Here is a 21,724-nt window from a genome sequence, read left to right as displayed (position 1 = left end):
AATACAGTACTGTGGTATAATAAACATTTACTTGTAGTACTACTATAAGACAGTACTGTGGTATAACACACATTTACTAGTGGTATTACTATAATACAGTACAGTGGTATAATAAACATTTACTTGTGGTACTACTATAATACAGTACTGTGGTATGATAAACATTTACTTGTACTAATATAATACAGTACTGTGGTATAATAAACATTTACTTGTGGTACTACTATATTACAGTACTGTGGTATAATAAACATTTACTTGTGGTACTACTATAATACAGTACAGTAGTATAATAAACATTTACTTGTGGTACTACTACAATACAGTACTGTGGCATAATAAACATTTACTTGTGGTACTACTATAATACAGTACTGTGGTATGATAAACATTTACTTGTACTAATATAATACAGTACTGTGGTATAATAAACATTTACTTGTGGTACTACTATATTACAGTACGGTGGTATAATAAACATTTACTTGTGGTACTACTATATTACAGTACGGTGGTATAATAAACATTTACTTGTGGTACTACTATAATACAGTACTGTAGTATAATAAATATTTACTTGTGGTACTACTATAATACAGTACTGTGGTATAATAAACATATACAGTACTTGTGGTACTACTATAATACAGCACTGTGGTATAATAAACATTTACTTGTGGTACTACTATAATACAGTACTGTGGTATAATAAACATTTACTTGTGGTACTACTATAATACAGCACTGTGGTACAAAGCGCCATGGAAGTTCTAAAAGTTTGAAATCCAAACGTGTGTTTGGCTTTTTCTTACAAAAAGAAAAGAGGAAAAGTGTGATGATAAACATAGAACAGGAAGTTTAACTTGTGTGGTTAAGTCCCTGTCCTGGCTGCTAACATTATTATAATACGTTTTTTTGTTGTGTAAGTTATATTTTTGTGTCGTGTTTACTTCTTTTTACACTTGAATGACAAAAAACCTTGTGGTTTTCACTAAACACTGCTACAGGGTACTATTATTCACAAGTTTTATTTATGTATTAGTTTGCTTCTTTTTGCCCTTGAAGGACAGTTAGGAGTGTTGAAATGTAACTTTTGCCTGTACATTTTGGAAAAGTTTTATGATGCTTTGCTTTGAGAACACTTCCTTTATTTCCTGTGGAAGATTGTGAACACACAAGAGGTCAATTGAAGGGAGTGAAGAAGTTTCCATCTCCAACAACTTCCACTGCCACTTATACAAAGGTTATGTTGCAGAAGTCAGCACAGTTATGACCATAAACCCTAAATATAGATTAGTAAGTGATGTCCACTTGCATTCCCTTCTTATGAAATCTCCAAATGACCATCAGCATCTGTTTTTATTTTGTTTGTTTAATTCGAGGGGAAATTCAATCATTTCCTTTCGTTATGGACACGCCATGAATACACGCACACAGCTTTCAGTAAAAGATGTGGCGCCACAGCCACAATAATAATCATATTATGGAATAAATTACTCCAAAGTGAGCATATGGAGGGCAAGTGTTAAAACAAGTGATGGACATTTACAAGATTAGATCGGATTTATGTGGGAAATGAAATGATATTACAGTACCGTATTTTCTGTACTATAGGGCGCACCGGATTATAAGGCGCACTGCTGATGAATGGTCTATTTTTGATCTCTTTTCATACATAAGGCGCACCTGATTATAGTACATTAGTTCACAAAATGTACTGTTATTTTTGTCGACTAAAATGTTGAGGAATTTTGTCGCCTAAAACTAGACTAAAACTAAATTGGTTTAGATGACTAAAATATGACTAAAACGGAAATCCATTTTCGTCAAAAGACTATCACTAAAACTAAATTAAAAACAGCTGTGAGAATTAACACTGATGGGGAAAGACGGTAATGTCTCTTGTTTTCATGTTAGCATTTAAGCGAGCGAGGTGGCGCCAGTTAGTCCGTGAGTTTGTCAAAGTGCAACTATTAAACACGTTTTTTTCCATCATTTTTGATTTAATAATTAAAATTTGAATTTGAAACGGAATATTTAATTGTTGGGGATTTTACCGCGGTTATCATTATTACCGTTTATCGTTACATCTGTAGTTACACTCATTAAAGGATTAATAGAAGCAACAAAATATAAATCGATGCTATCTTCTAATCAAATAATTAATTTAATTGACTAATAATTGCAGCCCTTGTAGCGATGAGTATCGTTCACATTTGAACAAATAGAGTACCAATTCCAGTTACCTGGGTATCGATGCTGTACTCAACGGTAGATTTTCAGTACTTTTGTGTGTGTTAATAAATATTAATTGTTTGATAACAAAATCTAATTTTTTTATTGCAACATTTAAAAATGAGTTGATTATGATAACTGCTGTCCAGTTATCTGCTGTCCATATTGTTTTACTATCGTTAAATCATCATTTGAAAGTATGATATTAAGTTCCACTTAGAGTTGCGAAGAGCCAGCTGAGTCGGCAACCGGGCGTGACGTCACGGGCAAGCTAAGTACCGAAACATGGCACCGTTGGATTTTATGTGAATCAATGGGGCCAGCGGGATTCGGTCGGTGGCAAGAAAGTACCGGATTAGGTACCCACCCCTAAACCGTAATTGTCGCGATATTGAACATCGCGCTCTGATTGGTTTGCTTTCATCCTGTAGCCAATACTACTGTGGTATTGATCCTTTTAGTCCATTTAGCCATCCATCCATTTTCTACAGCTTGTCCCTTTTGGGGTCGCGGGGGGTGCTGGAGCCTATCTCAGCCGCATTCGGGCGGAAGGCGGGGTACACCATGGACAAGTCGCCACCTCATCACAGAGTCCATTTAGCCATTTTCATGAATCCATTTTCTACTGCTTGTCCCATTTCATGCTCGAAAAAATGCTTAACTTGGGCCGAAAAAATACGTAAAATATGCTTTTCATTTACGGTGATCAACAGTTCCACAAATGTTTAAATTTATCCACATTTTATTTCTCTGTCGTAACAAAAATAAGGTTACCCAAGGACTAGATTGTAATCATCAAAACTATATGAATCAGCTTTTTTTGTGGGAAAACCCTCGAAGGAAGTGAAAGTTTTCAATTGCTCAAGGAAAACTTTACAAAACTCCATGACCCACGAGGTCACCGTGTGTTGCAAAAGAAAGGCCAAGCAATGTTTTCCTAAAGTCACATCCTTTTTTTAGAGCCCAGGACTTCCATTTCATGCCAAAGCTCCAGTCTGCTTGGAAACAGGGGTGTACGCCAAACCTATAAACCTTTTTACAACATGGCGCAGACTCAATTCAGACGCTCAGAGTGATTATCAAGCCCAGCTGAGGTCTGTGTGTCCTTAGTCCAATGGGCTGGTCAGTCCATCCAGGAAGTGGGCATGCACCGACTTCCTTGTTTTGTACATGTGCAGCGTTACATAAGAGGAAGTCATCACTTGCAATATATGTTTCATCCATATACTTACTTACTCCCCATGCATGCACCGTGTGCCACAAACACACACTTCCACTTCAACTTCATTGTCCCTTTTTCTTTATGAGCCGACTGGAGGAAGTCTTTCTGGAACTGAGTTCTAGCTGTGGGTCCAACCTAGCGAGACTCTGTGAGGGACTGCACCTCCCATAAATTGTGGATTTGAATTTCTATGCCTGCATTGTTCCTCTGACACAACTGCCTCCCTCCACACATGACGCTTCTTCTAGCTAGAAAGTTCCTTTAAGAACAAAAAATTGCAGTTGAAATGACACCCCCGCGTTTGTCGTACAATGTCCCCAAAGTCATACAATTCAGACTTTGTACACATTCTTCAGGATTTTTAAAAAATATTTTTTTTATATTTGTCCATTACAAAGCAAGTACAGTAATCCCTTGTATAATAATTGTTTGTGGACATGACCGCGAAAAATGAATTTCCATCAAGTAGATATCATTAATTATAAATAAAATATTTCCATAGCTACTGCATAACGAACCTGTTTATGACCTTCTAAATGTGTATATTTTTTAACATTATGAGAGCCCTCTATACATGAATAACACCCTTTAGTCGCCTTTACACTCTTTTAATCTAATATAGTAATGCTGCCTGAGGCTGAGCCAATCAGGGGTCACGAAACTGAACAGCCTGCTCTAAATGGTTTGGTCTCCTCTTGAGTCAACACCACTGTTATGTTGATATTTGTAGTTAATTTAGCAATTTTTATGCTTGAAAAAGTCATATATACAGTATATATATATATATATATATATATATATATATATATATATATATATATATATATATATATATATATATATATATATATAGGTATATATATAGGTATATATACAGTGCAGGCCAAAGGTTTGGACACACCTTCTCATTTAAATGCTTTTTCTTTATTTTCATGGCTATTTACATAGTAGATTGCCATTGGAGGCATCAAAACTATGACACCTGTGAAGTGATAACCCTTTCAGGTGACTACTACCTCTTGAAGCTCATCAAGAGAATGCCAAGAGTGTGCAAAGCAGTAATCATAGCAAAGGGTAGCTATTTTGAAGAAATTAGAATATAAAACATGTTTTCAGTTATTTCACCTTTTTTTGTTAGGTACATAACTCCACATGTGTTCATTCATAGTTTTGATGCCTTCAGTGACAATCTACAATGTAAATAGCCATGAAAATAAAGAAAACCCATTGAATGAAAAGGTGTGTCCAAACTTTTGTCCGGTACTGTATATATGTATATATATACTGTATATATACATAGTTGTACCTCAACTTAAAATGATTGTTATTCTTTACGTTGCAAGCAGAAATTGGAGTTCCAAGCATCGCCGCCATTAGTGAACAGTGCTGAGAAGATGAAGCGGATGATATCTATTAAATTAAAAAAGTAAATAATCAAAAACAACTTGGCGAAGTATTCGGAGTGTATCACTGCTCATCTGCGCCATACTGAAGCAGTCTAACGCCAGCTGAAAATGTCAAAATAAGATCTAAACAGCAGGCATTTATCCGCTAAAATATGCAGAAGCTGTTGATGGTGTGTTTGACGAAAAAGTAGCTGGAAAAAGATACTGTATAAGTCCACTTTCTCATGTAAATGGTGTACATTATTATTACATTACTTTATAAAACTACTGTAGTTGTTAGTAATTAATTATGTTGTATTATTTTCATACAATATTTGTTATCTAAAAGTTTGTTTTTATTTATTTTTTAAATGTAACTTGTTACAATTGTGCCTTTTTGGGGGACCAAGTTAATTTCAATTTAATATTATTTGAGATGCAAGTGTTTTAAGATAAGAGCTTCGTCACAGAACCAATTAAGCTTGTTTTTCAGATCAGTTCAGTTTAGTTCAGTTTCAGTTTATTTCCAACAGGCATACGATACAATGTAATGCATCACATATTTCCAGTTGTTTCATTACAGCATGTCCGAAAAGGAGTAGGAAGAAGCAGAGCTTATTTAATCCTACCCCTTTTCATTCTATAGCAATGTTATCCCATTTCCTTGTTCTCTGTAACAGAACAGTTAATAAATAAATAATAAATGAATAATATACCATAGCAAGTAAACAAATATTAAATATATAAATAATCTTTATCTCAAAAGAAAAAAAAAAGTTTTAGTTTAGCACAGTTTTAGTTTTTTTAAAGGGGCCCAAATATTCAAATCCAACGTTCCTTACCTATTGCTACCTGCTTTGTTGGATTCGGGACCTGCATCTGTCACGGAAAGTTGAAACTAAACCAGGGATCTTGGATCTTGCCTTCCTTCATACTTCCGGGAAACAAGTTGTTTGGAATTTGCCCCATTGGTGTTGTTTTTGCCATTGGTGACATCAGTGGATTATCCATAATATATATATACCGAAAGGGTGTCGTGCGGGCACAAAACAGCACATCCAGAAAAGTTGGTCAAAAAGACGTTTAAAAATAGTCCGTAAAAAAAAAAACTGCCATCTTTTTTGTAGTTGTATTACTTTTTTATTATTGTTATTATTTTTTGTATTGATCCTACACTATTATTGTTTTTTTGTGTCACTTTTGATATGGGTTTGTCACGGTTTACTTGCTTTTTTTATATATTTTTTTTAATTTTTATTAACATTTTTCTGTGACTTTTTATTTTGTATTGTTTTGCATCTGATCAAGCCCTGTGACTTTCTTTTTCTTTTTTAAGTGTGAACGGTGGAGAGGTCCTCGGGAGGTGATCTTGTGATCACTTCCTGAGGATCCTTCATGACCATGCTATGGTCTGGATAGCCTGCTGATCTTGAGCCAGAGCGGGATGGATGGATATATATATACTATATCTAAGTATTTTTTCTAATAATGTCTATACTGTAAATCTTGAGTTGCTAAAGTTCAAGTGCACCTCTCTCCTCAAGTGTGCATGTGAGTGTGTATGAGTGGATGTGTGCCTGTATGAAAGGTTTGCGTGAGCAAAGTATGACTGTTAAATGTGATTTTAACTGAAAAATTCAATAAAATATATTTGTAAAAAAAATTTTAAAAAGTCCGTAAAACATAATCCATGCAAAATTTGGAACCAACCACTATTACATGTTATGTAGAGTACAACAAAGTGTTTTAAATGTAGAAAATAAATCCTAATATGACCCCTTCAAATCATATTCTACACATTTTGGCCTAGGGTTGAATATCAAATTGAGTCTAATTTATGTTTTGTATGTATTACAGTGCAGTATTTGTCTAATTGTTGTGGTGATTGATAAAGATAGTCGCCAAGCAAGACTTATGTTTGTGGGTTAAGGATGACGGAAGCTGATCTCTGCGACGTAATATATTAATAACTTAATTAACAAATTAGAACAGTATGGTATCAGAGGGAGGGTCTTGAACTGGGTAAGAAGCTACTTAAACAACAGGAAGCAATATGTGAAGCTAAGCGAACGCATGTCTACAGCGCCAAACATATATTGTGGCATACCCCAGGGATCAAAACTGGGACCAAAATTGTTCAATCTCTATATAAACAATATTTGTAAAGTTACAGCAGACTTAAAGTTAGTACTATTTGCATATTGCACGACTGTGTTTTTTTCAGAGCGAACACACAGAAGCTAATACAAATAATAACAGAAGAAATGAACAAATTAGGCCCTGCGATGAGATGGCGACTTGTCCAGGGTGTACGCCGCCTTCCGCCCGATTGTAGCTGAGATAGGCTCCAACGCCTCCCGCGACCCCGAAGGGAATAAGAGGTAGAAAATGGATGGATGGATGGATTAACAAATTAAAGACATGGTTGGATGAAAACAACAATAAAACAGACTATTCTTGAATCTCAGCAAAACTAAAATAATGCTATTTAGTAACAGTTGAAGAGAAAGTCAAACACAAATACAAATAGACAGAGTAGACATTGAAAGGATAAAATAAATCACATTTTAGGTGTAATAATAGACGGTGAAATGAACTAGAAATGTCATGTAAAAACTTTACAACATAAAGGGGAAAGAAATACGTCAACAAAGAATAAAGCTAATAATGAACTGGGCCAAAAATCCAATTACCATATTTTACCGTATTTTCCGCACTATAAGGCGCACCGGATTATAAGACGCACCTTCAATGAATGGCATATTTCAAAACGTTGTTAATATATAAGGCGCACCGGATTATAAGGCGCACCTATGCATCCATTAGATGGAGCTGCGCTACAGGGAATGTCAACAAAACAGTCAGATAGGTCAGTCAAACTTTATTAATAGATTACAAACCAGCGTTCTGACAACTCTGTTCACTCCCAAAATGAATAAACAGCTGATTTACTCGTGTTACGGTAAATCAAACGTTAGTGCAATCACAATATAGTAACACTCGAAATAGTGCAGAGCAATAACAATATATCAATAACTCAACGTTGCTCAAACATTAATGTCACACAACACAACACACAAAATAAACATGTAAAGCTCACTTTATGAAGTGTTTCCTCATCCACGAATCCCTCGAATTCTTCTTCTTCAGTGTCCGAATTAAACAGTTGAGTGAATACGGCATCCAAAGTGGCCGGCTCCGTCTCGTCGAAGTCGTCATTAATGGAGTCAGTGTCGCTGCTGTTGTCTAGCAGTTCAGTGACAATTCCTGCCTTCCTGAAAGCTCGGACCGCAGTTGAGACTGAATCAGCCCAGGCATTTACGATCCACTGACAGATAGTGGCGTATGTCGTCCGGCGCCGTCTCCCTGTCTTGGTGAACGTGTGTTCGCCTTCTGTCATCCACTGTTCCCACGCAGTTAGAAGTCTAGCTTTGAATGCCCTGTTGACACCAATATCTAGCGGCTGGAGTTCTTTTGTCAATCCACCCGGAATGATGGCGAGTATTGAATTAAGCGCGTTAGCGTGTCTCTTAATGTGATGTTATGAGCTAAGAATATAACAACTACACTACCCAGCATGCAACTGGAGTGACGAGCATGGGCGGTAGCCCTGAGAAGCGTTGTTGTATGTCGCCATGCCGGCAGTTAGAATGTGGTTATGAGCACAATGTGAGTAAACGTTGAGAACTCAGCCAACACGCCTCTTCTGCATTATTTATAATTAGACAGACAACACACTTAATAGGAGCCATTCTGGGGTCTTTACATAAACACACAAATGGAAATGAAACGTCATATATCCCAGCATGCACCGCGCGCTTCTTCTTCTACGGGGGCAGCTGCTTACCGTAGAAGAAGAAGCGCTTCTTCGTCTACGGGGAAAAAAGATGGCGGCTGTTTACCGTAGTTGCGAGACCTAAACTTTATGAAAATGAAGTTTAGATTTGTTGTGGCTCAATATTGGTCCATATATAAGGCGCACCGGATTATAAGGCGCACTGTCAGCTTTTGACAAAATTGGAGGTTTTTAGGTGCGCCTTATAGTGCGGAAAATACGGTACTTATTATATAGAAATATGGGAAAATAATTACAAAAGTACACTTCATTCACTAACCATGTTACAAAATATGTCAGTTAGAATAATACATAATGTTGAAAATAAAGCACGTTCAAACCCTTTATTTATAAAATCCAAAATGTTGAAGATCAACGACTTGGTGCATTTGCAAATAGCTACATTTATTTGCAATGCAATTACTGTATAACCAGAACCCACAAATGTACAACTATTCTTCTCAACAAGAGGAGAAATATAACCTAGGGAACATTTTAATATAAAACATTTGTATGCACGCACAACACTTAGGACCTTTAGTATATCAGTATGTGGAATTAAATTATGGAATGGATTAAACCAGGGGTCCCCGAACTTTTTGACTCGGGGGCCGCATTGGGTCAAAACAATTTGACCGGGGACCAGGCTGTGTGTATATATATATATATATATATATATATATATATATATATATATATATATATATATATATATATATATATATGTATATATATACTGTATATATATATATATATATATATATATATATATATATATATATATATAGTTATTAATGGGAAAACGCATTTTAGGCATTATGATTTGCACCGAGAGTAACAAGCGGTAGAAAATGGATTAGAAAGGACAGATTTAAAAAAAAGAATAATAATCAAAAATATATATACAGTATATATATTATTTTTATTTTTTTTTAACCTTGGGACTTCTCACGGGCTGGATTTTGGTCGCTGTCGGGACTCCCTGCTGGCTGTAGTTCAGGGACCCCTGGTTTAAACAATGTGCTAATATGATTCAGTTTAAAAAACTGCTTAAACTTAAAGTGTTTACAAAGTACAAAGAAGACGAATCCTGATAAACATTTTGAAGCTTATTAAAAAACAAGATAATCTTATTAATCTCTTGTGAATCACAATGTACTTCATTATTTATCCATGAGAACCTTATTTGTTTGCTAATTTCTTTAATTATGTATTATATATTTGTTTGTGTGACAAGATCGAGTACAGGAAGTAAGCAAACATGTGTAAGAAATTCCTAGGAAACGGAAAAGGGGTAGCATTAAATAAGGTCTGCTTCTTCCTACTTCTTTTCGGACATGTTGTAATGAGAAACTGAAAATATGTAATATATCATATTGTAACTGTATGCACGTTCAAAAGAAACAAATACCACAACCATAACCATAACCACCCATGTTATCCTTCAGTTAAGGAGACAGGCGTAAGACACAACATAAGCGCAAGTCAAAATCATCTATGTAACAGGAGGGCTTTGCTTTTTTATCTAATGCAGTGGTTCCCAACCACCAGTCTGGGGACCGGCACCGGTCCGTGACACATTTTCTCCTACCTAACTTTCTCCAGTCTCACCAGACACACCAATATGCTTGTTCATAGATGTATTATAAAACTCTTGATAGGAAGTCACCATTTGCTATATTTATTACATCTTTGTCACATGGGACAATGCACATTAATAAACATATAAAATCTAAAGGTGCCAAATCGTAGCCAAAAGCTAGGTTCCATTTGCAGTCCGCGGCAGGTTGATGACCTAAGATCAGGGCAGATAAGGAACAAAGGGACCATAGTAGTTAAAGTGCATAAGGCAGATGGAAAAGTGCTAAATTGTTGCATATAATAATTGTGCAGAAGGAAGAAAATATCTCCTTTGGCCTAGTAAGTTAAAGTACTGGTATTATTGTACATAGTCCCATTACACAAGTAGTTAGCAATAACAGATATATTTACGCATGGAAAATTTGACCAAAAAAAGCTAACATTAGTGTATCTACGTATGAAATATTGCACAAAATATGAATGCATAACTTTTAGAATGGAAATACGAATCCACAGAAATCTATTGGATCTATCGGCAAGTATTTCTAGCTTTATTATATACCCATGCTCTAGTCCTTGAATGTGATGTATCGCCTATAACCGAGTAGGTAGAAAAAGCCTACTACGAGCAAAAAAAGAGTAAAAAACAAGTCTATGGAGAGCTTTTTTGCAAAGGGAAAAGGCCACGGGCTCCCACTAATCAACATGATGGTGATTTTTTTCATGCACTTATTTGCTGTATTTATCTGCCACACGTGGAAGGCTGGTCCGTGAAAATAACGTCTACATTAAACCGGTCCCCGGTGCAAAAAAGGGTGGTGACCCCTGATCTAATGTACTGCAAAAGCACAATTCAGAAAGCATCTATTTGACAGCAGCACTGTCCTGTTTCCAAGGACCCACTGAAAAAACACTGGTAGTCAAAGATCATCTATATCAGCGGTCCCCAACCTTTTTTGCACCAGGGACCGGTTTAATGTAGGCATTATTTTCAGGGACCGGCTTTCCACTTGTGCCAGATAAATACAGCAAAAATAAGTGCATGAAAAATACAACTCACTATAACGCTGAATTAGTGGGAGCCCTGGGCTTGTTTGTTTGGAATGAGATGCAGATGGAAATCAGCCTTTGGCTACAATCTGTCACATTTATACTTTATATGTTTATTAATGTGCATTTTATCATGTCACAGAGTTATATCAAATATAACAAATGGCAACATACTATGAGTGTTATTGTACATCTATAAACAAGCTTATTGGTGTGTTTAGTGGGACAGGCAAAAGTTAAGTCGGAGAAAATGCAGTCGTTTAGAAATTATTTAATGTTTCTCTGCGGACCGGTACCGGTCCCCGGACCGGTGGTTGGGGACCACTGATCTATACGACAGGAGGGCATTGCTGTTTTAGTGTTCGTCGCTCCAAAGTTTTAAACTGATGTCATTTCTGGGTCGCATTTGGCCCGCGGACTGCAGGTTTAGGAGCTCTGCTTTATGAATAAGGAACGTAGAGTGAAACATATATTTAGGTATGTTTACTGGTGGAAGAAAAAGAAAAAAGTCACCGCGCAAATAACAGTATAGAATGTGTGTCGTTTCCGGGTTGATTGCAGCGGTTTAACGCTATATCAGCTTAACAGCAAAGTAGAGCGGGGTTCTACCTCACCGTATCTCGTGTAGCGGACGCCGGTGCCGCCTTACCTCCGTGTCTCCGTTATGGTCGGCATCTCCGTTCATTTCTAAGCCGTCCATCGCCATCGCTGATTCCAGGAAGTTTTAGTTACAGGAGAAATATTGTGTTTCTGTCTCGGTGGTCGTCGAGTGGGTTCGTGCGGGCTCGTGTGGGCACCGTCCAGTAAACTGAAAGCTGCCGTGACGTCATCGGGGAGGGTGGGGAGGGAACCACCTCCCGCCCTTTCACCAACAACAACGTGGGCCTGGTGGAGTTGATGGAAGAACAATAGTTGTGATGATTGAGTTTATTCTACCAAAATATTTTTTGTCCAACAAGTTGAAAAAAAAACCAACTATAATGAATTAGTATTCTAATTAAAAGAAGGGAAGTTATGTTCTTACAGTAACACTTTACTGCCATCCTGCGTTTACACGCGGCATTGCAACCTCGCTGCTGAAATCTTGCAGATGCTATCAAATAGTTTTTCACCTTTCAGGAAAAGTATAACTTTTACAGCATTTAAGAACTCCTACATTTTTCACTCAGACATTTTGAAATAAAGAGATTAAATATGATTTTAATCATTTAAAGGCCAGGATAGATAGATACTCTATTGATACTTTTTAATAATTATAATTATACCACCCATCTGCATGCAGATGGAAAAGAATATCTGGCTACAATGTGGCACATTTGAATGTTCATGTTCATTAATGTGCATTGTCTCATTAAACTATTAATAATAGTTGACCCTTATAGTACCGTAAATGGTATTTGTAATGCACTTTACATTCCAGAGAAATCTTAAAATCCTACAACATTTGGAAAATGGTTAACAGATAAGAGATAAAAACAACAGGAAATGCTATATTTTGTAACATGTTACGGTATATTATTATTCTAATTTTCCATATCTAACATATTGTGTTGAAGTTTGGGGAAATGTTTATAAAACAAACATAGACCCAATAATTAAACTTTAAAAAAGGGTAATTAGAATAATACACAACGCGTGCTACTATGAACCTACCAATCCATTATTCATAAGTTCTAATGTGTTAATATTTTCAGATATTATGGTTTTAAAAACAATGGAAATTGTGTTTCGAGTAAAGAACAACAACCTTCCAGCTTGTATTCTTAGGTTATTTAAATTAAGAGGAGAAAACTATAATTTATGGGGGATATTGATTTTTGAAATATGTAAAGTAAGAATGAATATAAAATACAAATGTATTTCAGTATTAGGAGTTAAATGGTGGAACAAGCTCAGTGAGGAGTTGAAGACATGTAGTTCTTTGTTAAGGTTTAGAAAAGCCTTGAAAGGTGAAATAATTAAAAATTCTAAAATATAGCAACGATTACTTTCATCCCATTGATTTTTTTTTAACCTTGATGTTCCAGGCAATCTAATTTTCAGTGAATGTATAGGATAGGCAAATACAAGTCTTGGTTTCAGCCTATTCCTTTTTCGGTCATTCTTTTTCTTTTTGTGTGTGTATGTGTATGATTGTTAATATGTACAATCTGTGCTGTTAAATTTATCACACAAAGTGGTTGATTATATGACCGAAATAAGCTCATTTCATTCAAATGCTAAAAATAAAGAATACATTTAAAAAAAACATAAGGCCGCATAAAAAGTTCATGTAGTTTATTATCGTATATGTTTATTAACAATGTTGCAGGAAAAATACACTTTGAATCAAAAGCTAAACACAGCCTCCTAGTACAGTATTTCTTATCCATACTGACTTGTGTATCATCAATTTATGCAGTCACAACATGAACATAAAAGTCCACAGTAAAATATAGGAAAAAAAGCCACATTTAAAGAGGAAAAGCTGAAATATTGATGCTATAGTAGTTGATAAGAGCACAAAGATTTATGTTTATTTTTTTAGCTTTTTTACAAAATAAAAAAAAAGATGTCAACTATCAAAAATCTTTGTTTTTGGGGTTTTTTTGGCCCTTGGTGGAAAATGGTTGAACATCTCTCTGCCTTAAGGGATATGACAAATGGCAATACCGCCAAGTCTTGCTACAGATTTAGAAATGAAATGAAAAGAGAAAATGAATACATGTGATATCGTACATGACATTAGACATGTTGCACAGACTAGTTGCTTTTAATCTCCTTAAATTGAAAGATACCAAAGAATAGCAGCTGGAGCTGATTGTGTGCACCAGAGAATAGGATGAATACTTTTACTGACACATGAATGGTTTTAGAGGTTGCATGGAGATTGACAGCCACCCAGCTAATGAGTCAGTCATCGCCATGGTGACATGGACAGGCAAGAATAACAACTGAAGAATAAACTTCAGAGATGTTGCTGTTGTTATACCTCAGTGTCAACATTGTGGTCTAACATGTCACTTTGTGTGTGTATGAGAGAGATTTACATTTACATTTACTTTACCTCATGTTTTCCGAGAGAGAGAGGGAGGAGGTGGCTTCACCAAATATGGTCTTGCCATCAGCACTAACAGCCCAGCATCATCTTCAAGGTGCTGCCTAGAACCTGGATTGGAGTTGTTTGGACTTTGCTGATTACAGACGCGACGTTTGGAGTGGCTACTTAGACTCAAGCCCAGGAAATTTTCTGAAAAGCCACAAATCTCACAATCAGTAAAGTTATGTACAAAGAAAGTGAGCTTGGATAACAATAATTTTGCTTTATCAAAATACGTTGTGTAAATCGTAAATAAAAACAGAATACAATTAGTTGCAAATCCTTTTCAACCTATATTCAATTGAATAGACTGCAAAGACAAGATACTTAACGTTCAAACTGGAAAAGTTTGTTATTTTTTGCAAATATTAGCTCATTTGGAATTTGATGTCTGCAATATATTTCAAAAAAGCTGGCACAAGTGGCAAAAAAGTCTGAGAAAGTTGAGGAATGCTCATTAAACGCTTATTTGGAACATCTCAGAGGTGAACAGGCTAATTGGGAACAGGTGAGTGCCATAATTGGGTATAAAAGCAGTTTCCATGAAATGCTGAATCATTCACAATCAAGGATGGGGCGAGGGTCACCACTTTTTGAACAAATGCGTGAGCAGATTGTCGAACAGTTTAAGAACAACATTTCTCAACCAGCTATTGCAAGGAATTTAGGGATTTCACCATCTACGGTCCGTTATATCATCAAAAGGTTCAGAGAATCTGGAGAAATCACTGCACGCAAGCGGTAAGGCTGAAAACCAACCTTGAATGCCCATGACCTTCGGTCCTTCAGGCAGTTCCTCAGTTCAAACATTAAATATCTTGTCTTTGCAGTGTATTCAATTGAATATAAGTTGAAAATGATTTGCAAATCATTGTATTCTGTTTTTATTTACGATTTACACAACGTGCCAACTTCACTGGTTTTGGGTTTTGTACAATTGCATTTACAATCCGCAAATAATGTGAAAATACCATCTAAAATGTCAAAAATTCAGTCAGACATTTTCAATAAAACATAAATAAACACTCTGGGAGTTTCGGAGTAGTGGCTTCACCATACAGTCACCGCTAGCTTTAGCACAAACTTAGTGTGAGGTGATCATTCATCGGCTTGTGTCCTGCTAGTGCCTTCTCCTTCAGTTTCCATTCCATTCCAAATTAGTCTGATTTCTCAATTAGTTTTTTTTGTATTTTCACACATACATGTGAAGTCCAAGTTTCCATGTACACTCTCAAATGTGACTATTGGTCATACGCCATGTGCCTCCCATACACTGGGTGGCACTTATTTCATTTCAGCACGGATAACTGATTTACTTTACTGGTTGACCTATGACATGTTTTAAAGTCATGGCCCGTGGGCCAGATCCGGCCCGTGAATTAATTATCTATGGCCCCCGGGATGATATTTGATTAGTATCAGAACCGGCCCAATACTCCATCAGTGTTGGTGCCAGGAATTTTCAAAATGGGGTCGCAGGGACCCGATCAAGTCATAAAAATGGGGTCCCACAATACATTTTTATGGGTCCCACTTTTTTGTAACCGTTTTGAAAACAAATGATAAATGTATGCATTATCCTGTTATATCTCACATTCTATATTGTGTTTTTGAAAAAGGTTGTCATAAACGTTACTTAATTCTTTAAAAAGATAATACAAAAGACATTTTTTTTCATGCATATGTAAATTTATTCAGTTATAAACATTCATTCACTTTTTTCTTTCCTTAATGAATCTAAACTTTACTGCTGCCTGTATTTTTTTCTATATTTTTTATTGTAATGTTTTCAGAATGTATTTATTCTTTTTTTGTCCTGAGTAGGACAAATAAAAACAATCTGAAGTTGTCTTTATTTTTTAGTTTTAATGCCGCATGTGCACAGATTTTTCTCCATGCGGCCCCTGAACTAAAATGAGTTTGACACCCCTGACCTATGACGTCAGGATTTGGGGAACCTTACAACTTGTTTTAAGTGATTTCCGCTGTAATATTGCCACATTTTGTCTCTAATGACTTTGCTGGTGTTAAACAGCATCGAGAAATGATATTAAATTGCGCTACGGACATGATGCTACCACCAAGAATGTAGTGGGGCGGATGCAAAGAAAGGCGGCGGAATAGTTTTTTTTAAGGAATTTTTGGACGAAAAACATGGAAACAAAACTTTTGAATGTCTCAAAGTTCATTCAAAAGGGTCTGTGGATTAATGGAAGTAGTTTTAAATCCGAAGGAAAAGACCATTTGTTCCCTAACTGATAACCAGAGCAAGATTGCTATTGTTGTGGACTATCTTGCCAGTTGTGCTGTGTGGAAAGTTAATCGGTCTGGAGTGCACAAATGCAGCTTGAAGAGATTTGTGTACACTTTATTATTTGCCTTTAACATACCTGCTTCATTACCTTTCATCTCATTCGTATTTGGTTCGGGGGTCTGAATTAATCCAGAATTTTCCATTTCCTTAGCTCCCTTCTTAAATAAATCTCAGTTTATTTTCTTCTACCATCGATGCATTTCAAAATATTCTGTTCGTTTAATTTGTGAAGCAAATAAAAAGTATCTTCTCCATGACAATAGTTGCTACGTTTTTATTGTATGGCATCTGCTTCCGGGGCAGCACGGTGGAAGAGGGGTTAGTGCGTCTGCCTCACAATACGAAGGTCCTGAGTAGTCGTGAGTTCAATCCCGGCCTCTGGATCTTTCTGTGTGGAGTTTGCATGTCCTCCCCGTGACTGTGTGGGTTCCCTCTGGGTACTCCGGCTTCCTCCCACCTCCAAAGACATGCACCTGGGGATAGGTTGATTGGCAACAATAAATTGGCCCTAGTGTGTGAATGTGAGTGTGAATGTTGTCTGTCTATCTATGTTGGCCCTGCGATAAGGTGGAAACTTGTCCAGGGTGTACCCTGCCTTCCGCCCGATTGTAGCTGAGATAGGGAAGGGAATAAGCGGTAGAAAATGGATGGATGGATGGATGGATGGCATCTGCTTCCGGGTTGTATCCCACGCGCTGAGAGTGGCACATGCATGATACAAAGGGTCCTCTCTGGCCGCACACACCCACTCGGGAGATCTGGTTTTCCAAAAAAGGGTCCTCTCTTGTGTTAGTCCGATAACATTATTAACACGATCGGATTAAGGTGTTTCAATGGATTGTAGGAGGCTTATTTAGAGATATCTGACTAATTTAGTGAATGGACACGTACTGACTGTAACAAAGGTCTGCTGTGGCTTTTTTTCCAGTCTCATCACAAAACTTGCTGCGGAACAAATCCCACTTTGATGATAAAATTCTCGAACTGAAGGTGCTGCAAGTTGGAAGCTAACTTGCTAAAATACAAGCTCAAAGCAGTCGCATTGCAACCCGAAGCAATACAGCAAGACTGTAAGAGTTTGGACACATTCAAAGTGTTTCAAAGTGAACTTTTAGACAGGCTGACATAGATCTGACCGACGCAAGGTACAATTGTGAAATTAAACACGTCAGAAGCGCCGCTCGCCATCCAAGTTCTTTTAAATGGCCACGCCCGGGTATACAGGATGTGACAAAGGGGGCCACGCCTCTTCAAAATAGCCATAACCGTTTGTACAAGAAGTGATGTCATCAAAATGGCAGTCCCTGATGGCTTCAAGCGGCATGCAAAATGAGACATGGTTTGCACACAGAAACATATTTTGTGCGATGCAAAAGGTTTGTAAAACTAAAAATTCGCAAACCAGACGTTTGTAAATCGAGGTTGCGACCACACACTAAGCGAAGGGCCCTGCAATGCGTGGGAGCCCCTGTTTAGTGTGACGAGGCGCAAAGAAAATGGCAATTAATGTACGACATGACACTTCATAGTAAATTTTACTGCAAACATATTCCCACCCTTCCTACTCCAATATTTAAAATAACATATTGACAACTCTCCCCATAAGTACTGTATTCATTGTCCCCAATAAGTGCTGGGCTGGCTGGGATAGGCTCCAGCACCCCCTGCAACCCCGACAGGGACAAGCGGCAGAAAATAGATGGATGAATGGTTTTAGACCGTAGAGATATATGCAAAATGTGTTTTTAATTATGTTAAATTTGTTCTTTTGAACACATTTTTTTATTATTGAATATGTTTCCCATGAATATGTTTTAGTATAAAACATGCATGTTATTCAATTCAAATTTGATTTAAAAAAGTATGAAAATCGTTTCACATAAAAAAAGGGTGAATATATTTTTTAATGGTGGGGGAGTGATGCGCAAAGTAAGTGAAGTGAATTATATTTATATAGCGCTTTAAATAGTGAAACCCTTTATCAGATGTCTTGCCCAAGGACAGAACGGCAGTGATTAACGGCTGAAGCTGGGATCGAACCTGGAAGCCTCCAGATGCTGTCATGGCCTCTCCACCAACCGAGCTACGCTGCCCCAAAAAATGAAAACCTGCTTATGGCTCCAAAAGTTTAATACCGATACTGTACTAACACTGATACTTTTTACTTTGAATGTTTTCAAGATCATTGAGTGATTTTAAGACGTTTGCCTATAGTTTGTTGTTTTTGGTAGTAATCAGAATATTAAAAAGTTAAAGGACCAATGATTGTCACACACACACTAGGTGTGGTGAGATTAACCTCTGCATTTGACCCATGCCCTTGTTCACCCCTTGGGAGGTGAGGGGAGCTGTGAGCAGCAGCGGTGGCCGTGCCCGGGAATCATTTTGGTGATTTAACCCCCAATTCCAACCCTTGATGCTGAGTGCCAAGCAGGGAGGTAATGGGTCCCCTTTTTTTTATAGTCTTTGGTATGACTCGGCCGGGGTTTGAACTCACGACCTACCGATCTCTGGGCGGACTCTCTAACCACAAGGCTGAACAGGTTACATATTAATAATATATAATATAACAGGAAACACATATGTTCATCAGTAAAGTGACAATTAAACAATTTTTAATTGAACAAGTTGACATTGTGTAACAGTATTAACAAAAATGCATTTATTTCCCTTTATTACATACAATTTCTTCAGCCAAATTCAGCTGATATCTCTTAATAAGTAAACAAAAGCCCTCATTAAAACCCCTCAAAGTGTCCAATAATTTGTTCTCTAAGTTTGTGCACAATATAGCAATAATAAGTAACAACAATATGAAAAAGCTCGCAGCTTTTCATAACCAACAAGGTAAAATGTCGATCTCGTTGTGCTCGTATCGACCCAAGACTGATACAATTAACTCGTATCGACGTAACCGATGTTTGGATCGATCCGTGCACCTCTCCCGTATGTCGGTAAAGACACCACCCAGGCTCTCCGGGGCAAGTGCGTGGAAGTGTGCCGCAGTGGACATCACCTGATCGGCTTCTCTCCTCTCCTCCTCCCGCACTGCTCTCCAGAATGTCGCCGCGGGAAGAGAAGTGCACGCAGGAGGGAAGACTGAGCACCCGGATGCCGGCTCTTTGTTTATGTGTTGGTAATTATATCTGCGCACTTGCTGGTTCCCGTGACGCGCGTGTGCACGTAGGATTCTAGTGCCAACCTTTTTTTTTTTTTACACGACATGCTTTTTCACCGCAGCCCGCTTGAATGTAGCATTGCGTGCAGGCTAAGGTGAACTTTTTGGAGGAGATGCTGCGGACCCTCAACACCCCCCAGGCCGAACATTGGGTGCTGCCGGATTGCGTCACTGCGTGCGAAACGCTGCAGGTAGGCGAGCCCACTCCCCACGGCGGGAGTGCTCCTCATCCCCCGCACACGATGTCGCCTCCCGGGGTGAGCGACTAACACGAGCGCCGGGGATGGATGCAGCGGAGGACCCGAGCAAAGATCTGCCACTCCTTGGATCGTCATTTTGCTCAGTCCCCGACTTGGACTCGGACATCAACGCCAATGCCTTCAGGGCCGTCTACGAGAACGGAGCGGACGACAATGTCCTGCGGGGGGCCAGCGACCCCAGCGCCTACCCCTCCGCGGACTACCGCGGGCTGCTCCGCCAGAGGTTCATTCGGCGGAGCCTGTGGGTGTCGGACTTCGACGAGCACGCGGTGGACGCGGCGGAGTGCGCGCACAGCACCCCGATGCTCAACATCGACCTGCGCGCCATCGTCGGCCGGACTCGAACCCGCGCTCTGCATGCGAGCCGCCGCCAGGAGAACGCAGCGACCAAGCCGGAGGCGGACGTCAGCGCGGGATCCGGCCAGGAGGAGGAGAAAGGTGACACCTGCCGAAGCCAGGTCAAGGAAGAGGGCGTGTCCTGTGACGTCACGGGCAAAGCAGGAAGTGATGAGAACGAAGAGGAGCCCGGGATGAAAGCCGTGTCCACCTCGCCCGGGGGCCGCTTCCTCAAGTTTGACATTGAGCTGGGGAGAGGCTCCTTCAAGACCGTCTACAAAGGTCTGGACACCGACACTTGGGTGGAAGTGGCGTGGTGCGAACTCCAGGTGGGTTTCTACACGTCACACGCCAGCTTCCTGTCACGTGCCCAGAAACACTGATGGTACATTCAAACACTACAGTTAGGCTTGTCTGAGCTCCTGCGTGGCTATGAATCTTTCGGCACCTAACGATTCGATCCGATTCCGATTCCTGGGTGACGATTCAATTTAGAATCGATTCTCTATTCAAAGTGCTCCTCTATTTCAAAACGATTCTCGCAATGTATCATTTAGTTCAGGGGTCCCCAAACTACGGCCCCAAGTAAAAATATATGTATATATACTTTATATAATTTTTTAAAATATTATTTAAAAAAATCTGTCCTTTAAAATCAATTTTCTACCGCTTGTTACTCTCGGTGTCTCCTAGCCGCTCAGGCAAATCATATTGTCTAAAAATGCATTTTCCCATCGATAACGGGATATCATCGCACTCACGCCGCAGTGTCAGGCGAGCACACGGCAACGCGCTCGGCAACGCGCTCTTTCAGTCAATTGGTGCACGAGGAATATATATATATGTATATATGTATGTATATATATTTGTATGTATATATATATTTGTATGTATATATATATGTATATGTATATATATATGTATATATATATATATATATATATATATATATATATATATATATATATGTGTGTATATATATTTGTATGTATATACATATATATGTGTATGTACATGTGTATGTATATATATGTGTGTGTATATATTTGTATGCATATATATATGTGTATATATATGTATGTATATATATGTGTATATATATGTATGTATATATATATATGTGTATATATATGTATGTATATATACATATGTGTATATATATATATGTATGTATGTATGTATATATATGTGTGTATATATATACATATGTGTATATAAATGTATGTATGTATGAATATATATATATATA

At 38.0% G+C, this 21,724-nt stretch overlaps 2 protein-coding genes across 6 annotated transcripts in view; one reads left to right on the top strand and one right to left on the bottom strand.

Moving 5' to 3' along the window:
* The window catches only part of ninj1 (ninjurin 1), a 37,544-nt gene extending 25,441 nt beyond the window's left edge, over window positions 1-12,103 (bottom strand). The window contains exon 1 of the mRNA XM_061932850.2: window positions 11,958-12,103. Coding sequence (XP_061788834.2) covers window positions 11,958-12,014 — 57 coding nt within the window. The 5' untranslated portion in view covers window positions 12,015-12,103. The remainder of the gene's footprint in view (window positions 1-11,957) is intronic.
* A 7,607-nt stretch (window positions 12,104-19,710) lies between these two features.
* wnk2 (WNK lysine deficient protein kinase 2) overlaps window positions 19,711-21,724 on the top strand; it is a 109,568-nt gene continuing 107,554 nt past the window's right edge. For 3 of the 5 annotated variants that reach the window (XM_061932313.2, XM_061932311.2, XM_061932310.2), the window contains exon 1: window positions 19,715-20,804. In XM_061932313.2, coding sequence (XP_061788297.2) covers window positions 20,163-20,804 — 642 coding nt within the window. In that variant the 5' untranslated portion in view covers window positions 19,715-20,162. Of the gene's footprint in view, window positions 20,805-21,724 lie in introns of all 5 variants that reach the window. The other 2 variants (XM_061932315.2, XM_061932314.2) reach the window with 1 other exon arrangement.

This window comes from Nerophis lumbriciformis, linkage group LG38 (assembly GCF_033978685.3).
Source record: "Nerophis lumbriciformis linkage group LG38, RoL_Nlum_v2.1, whole genome shotgun sequence".
NCBI classification, from domain to species: domain Eukaryota; kingdom Metazoa; phylum Chordata; class Actinopteri; order Syngnathiformes; family Syngnathidae; genus Nerophis; species Nerophis lumbriciformis.
This window is presented reverse-complemented; position numbering and strand designations above follow the sequence as displayed.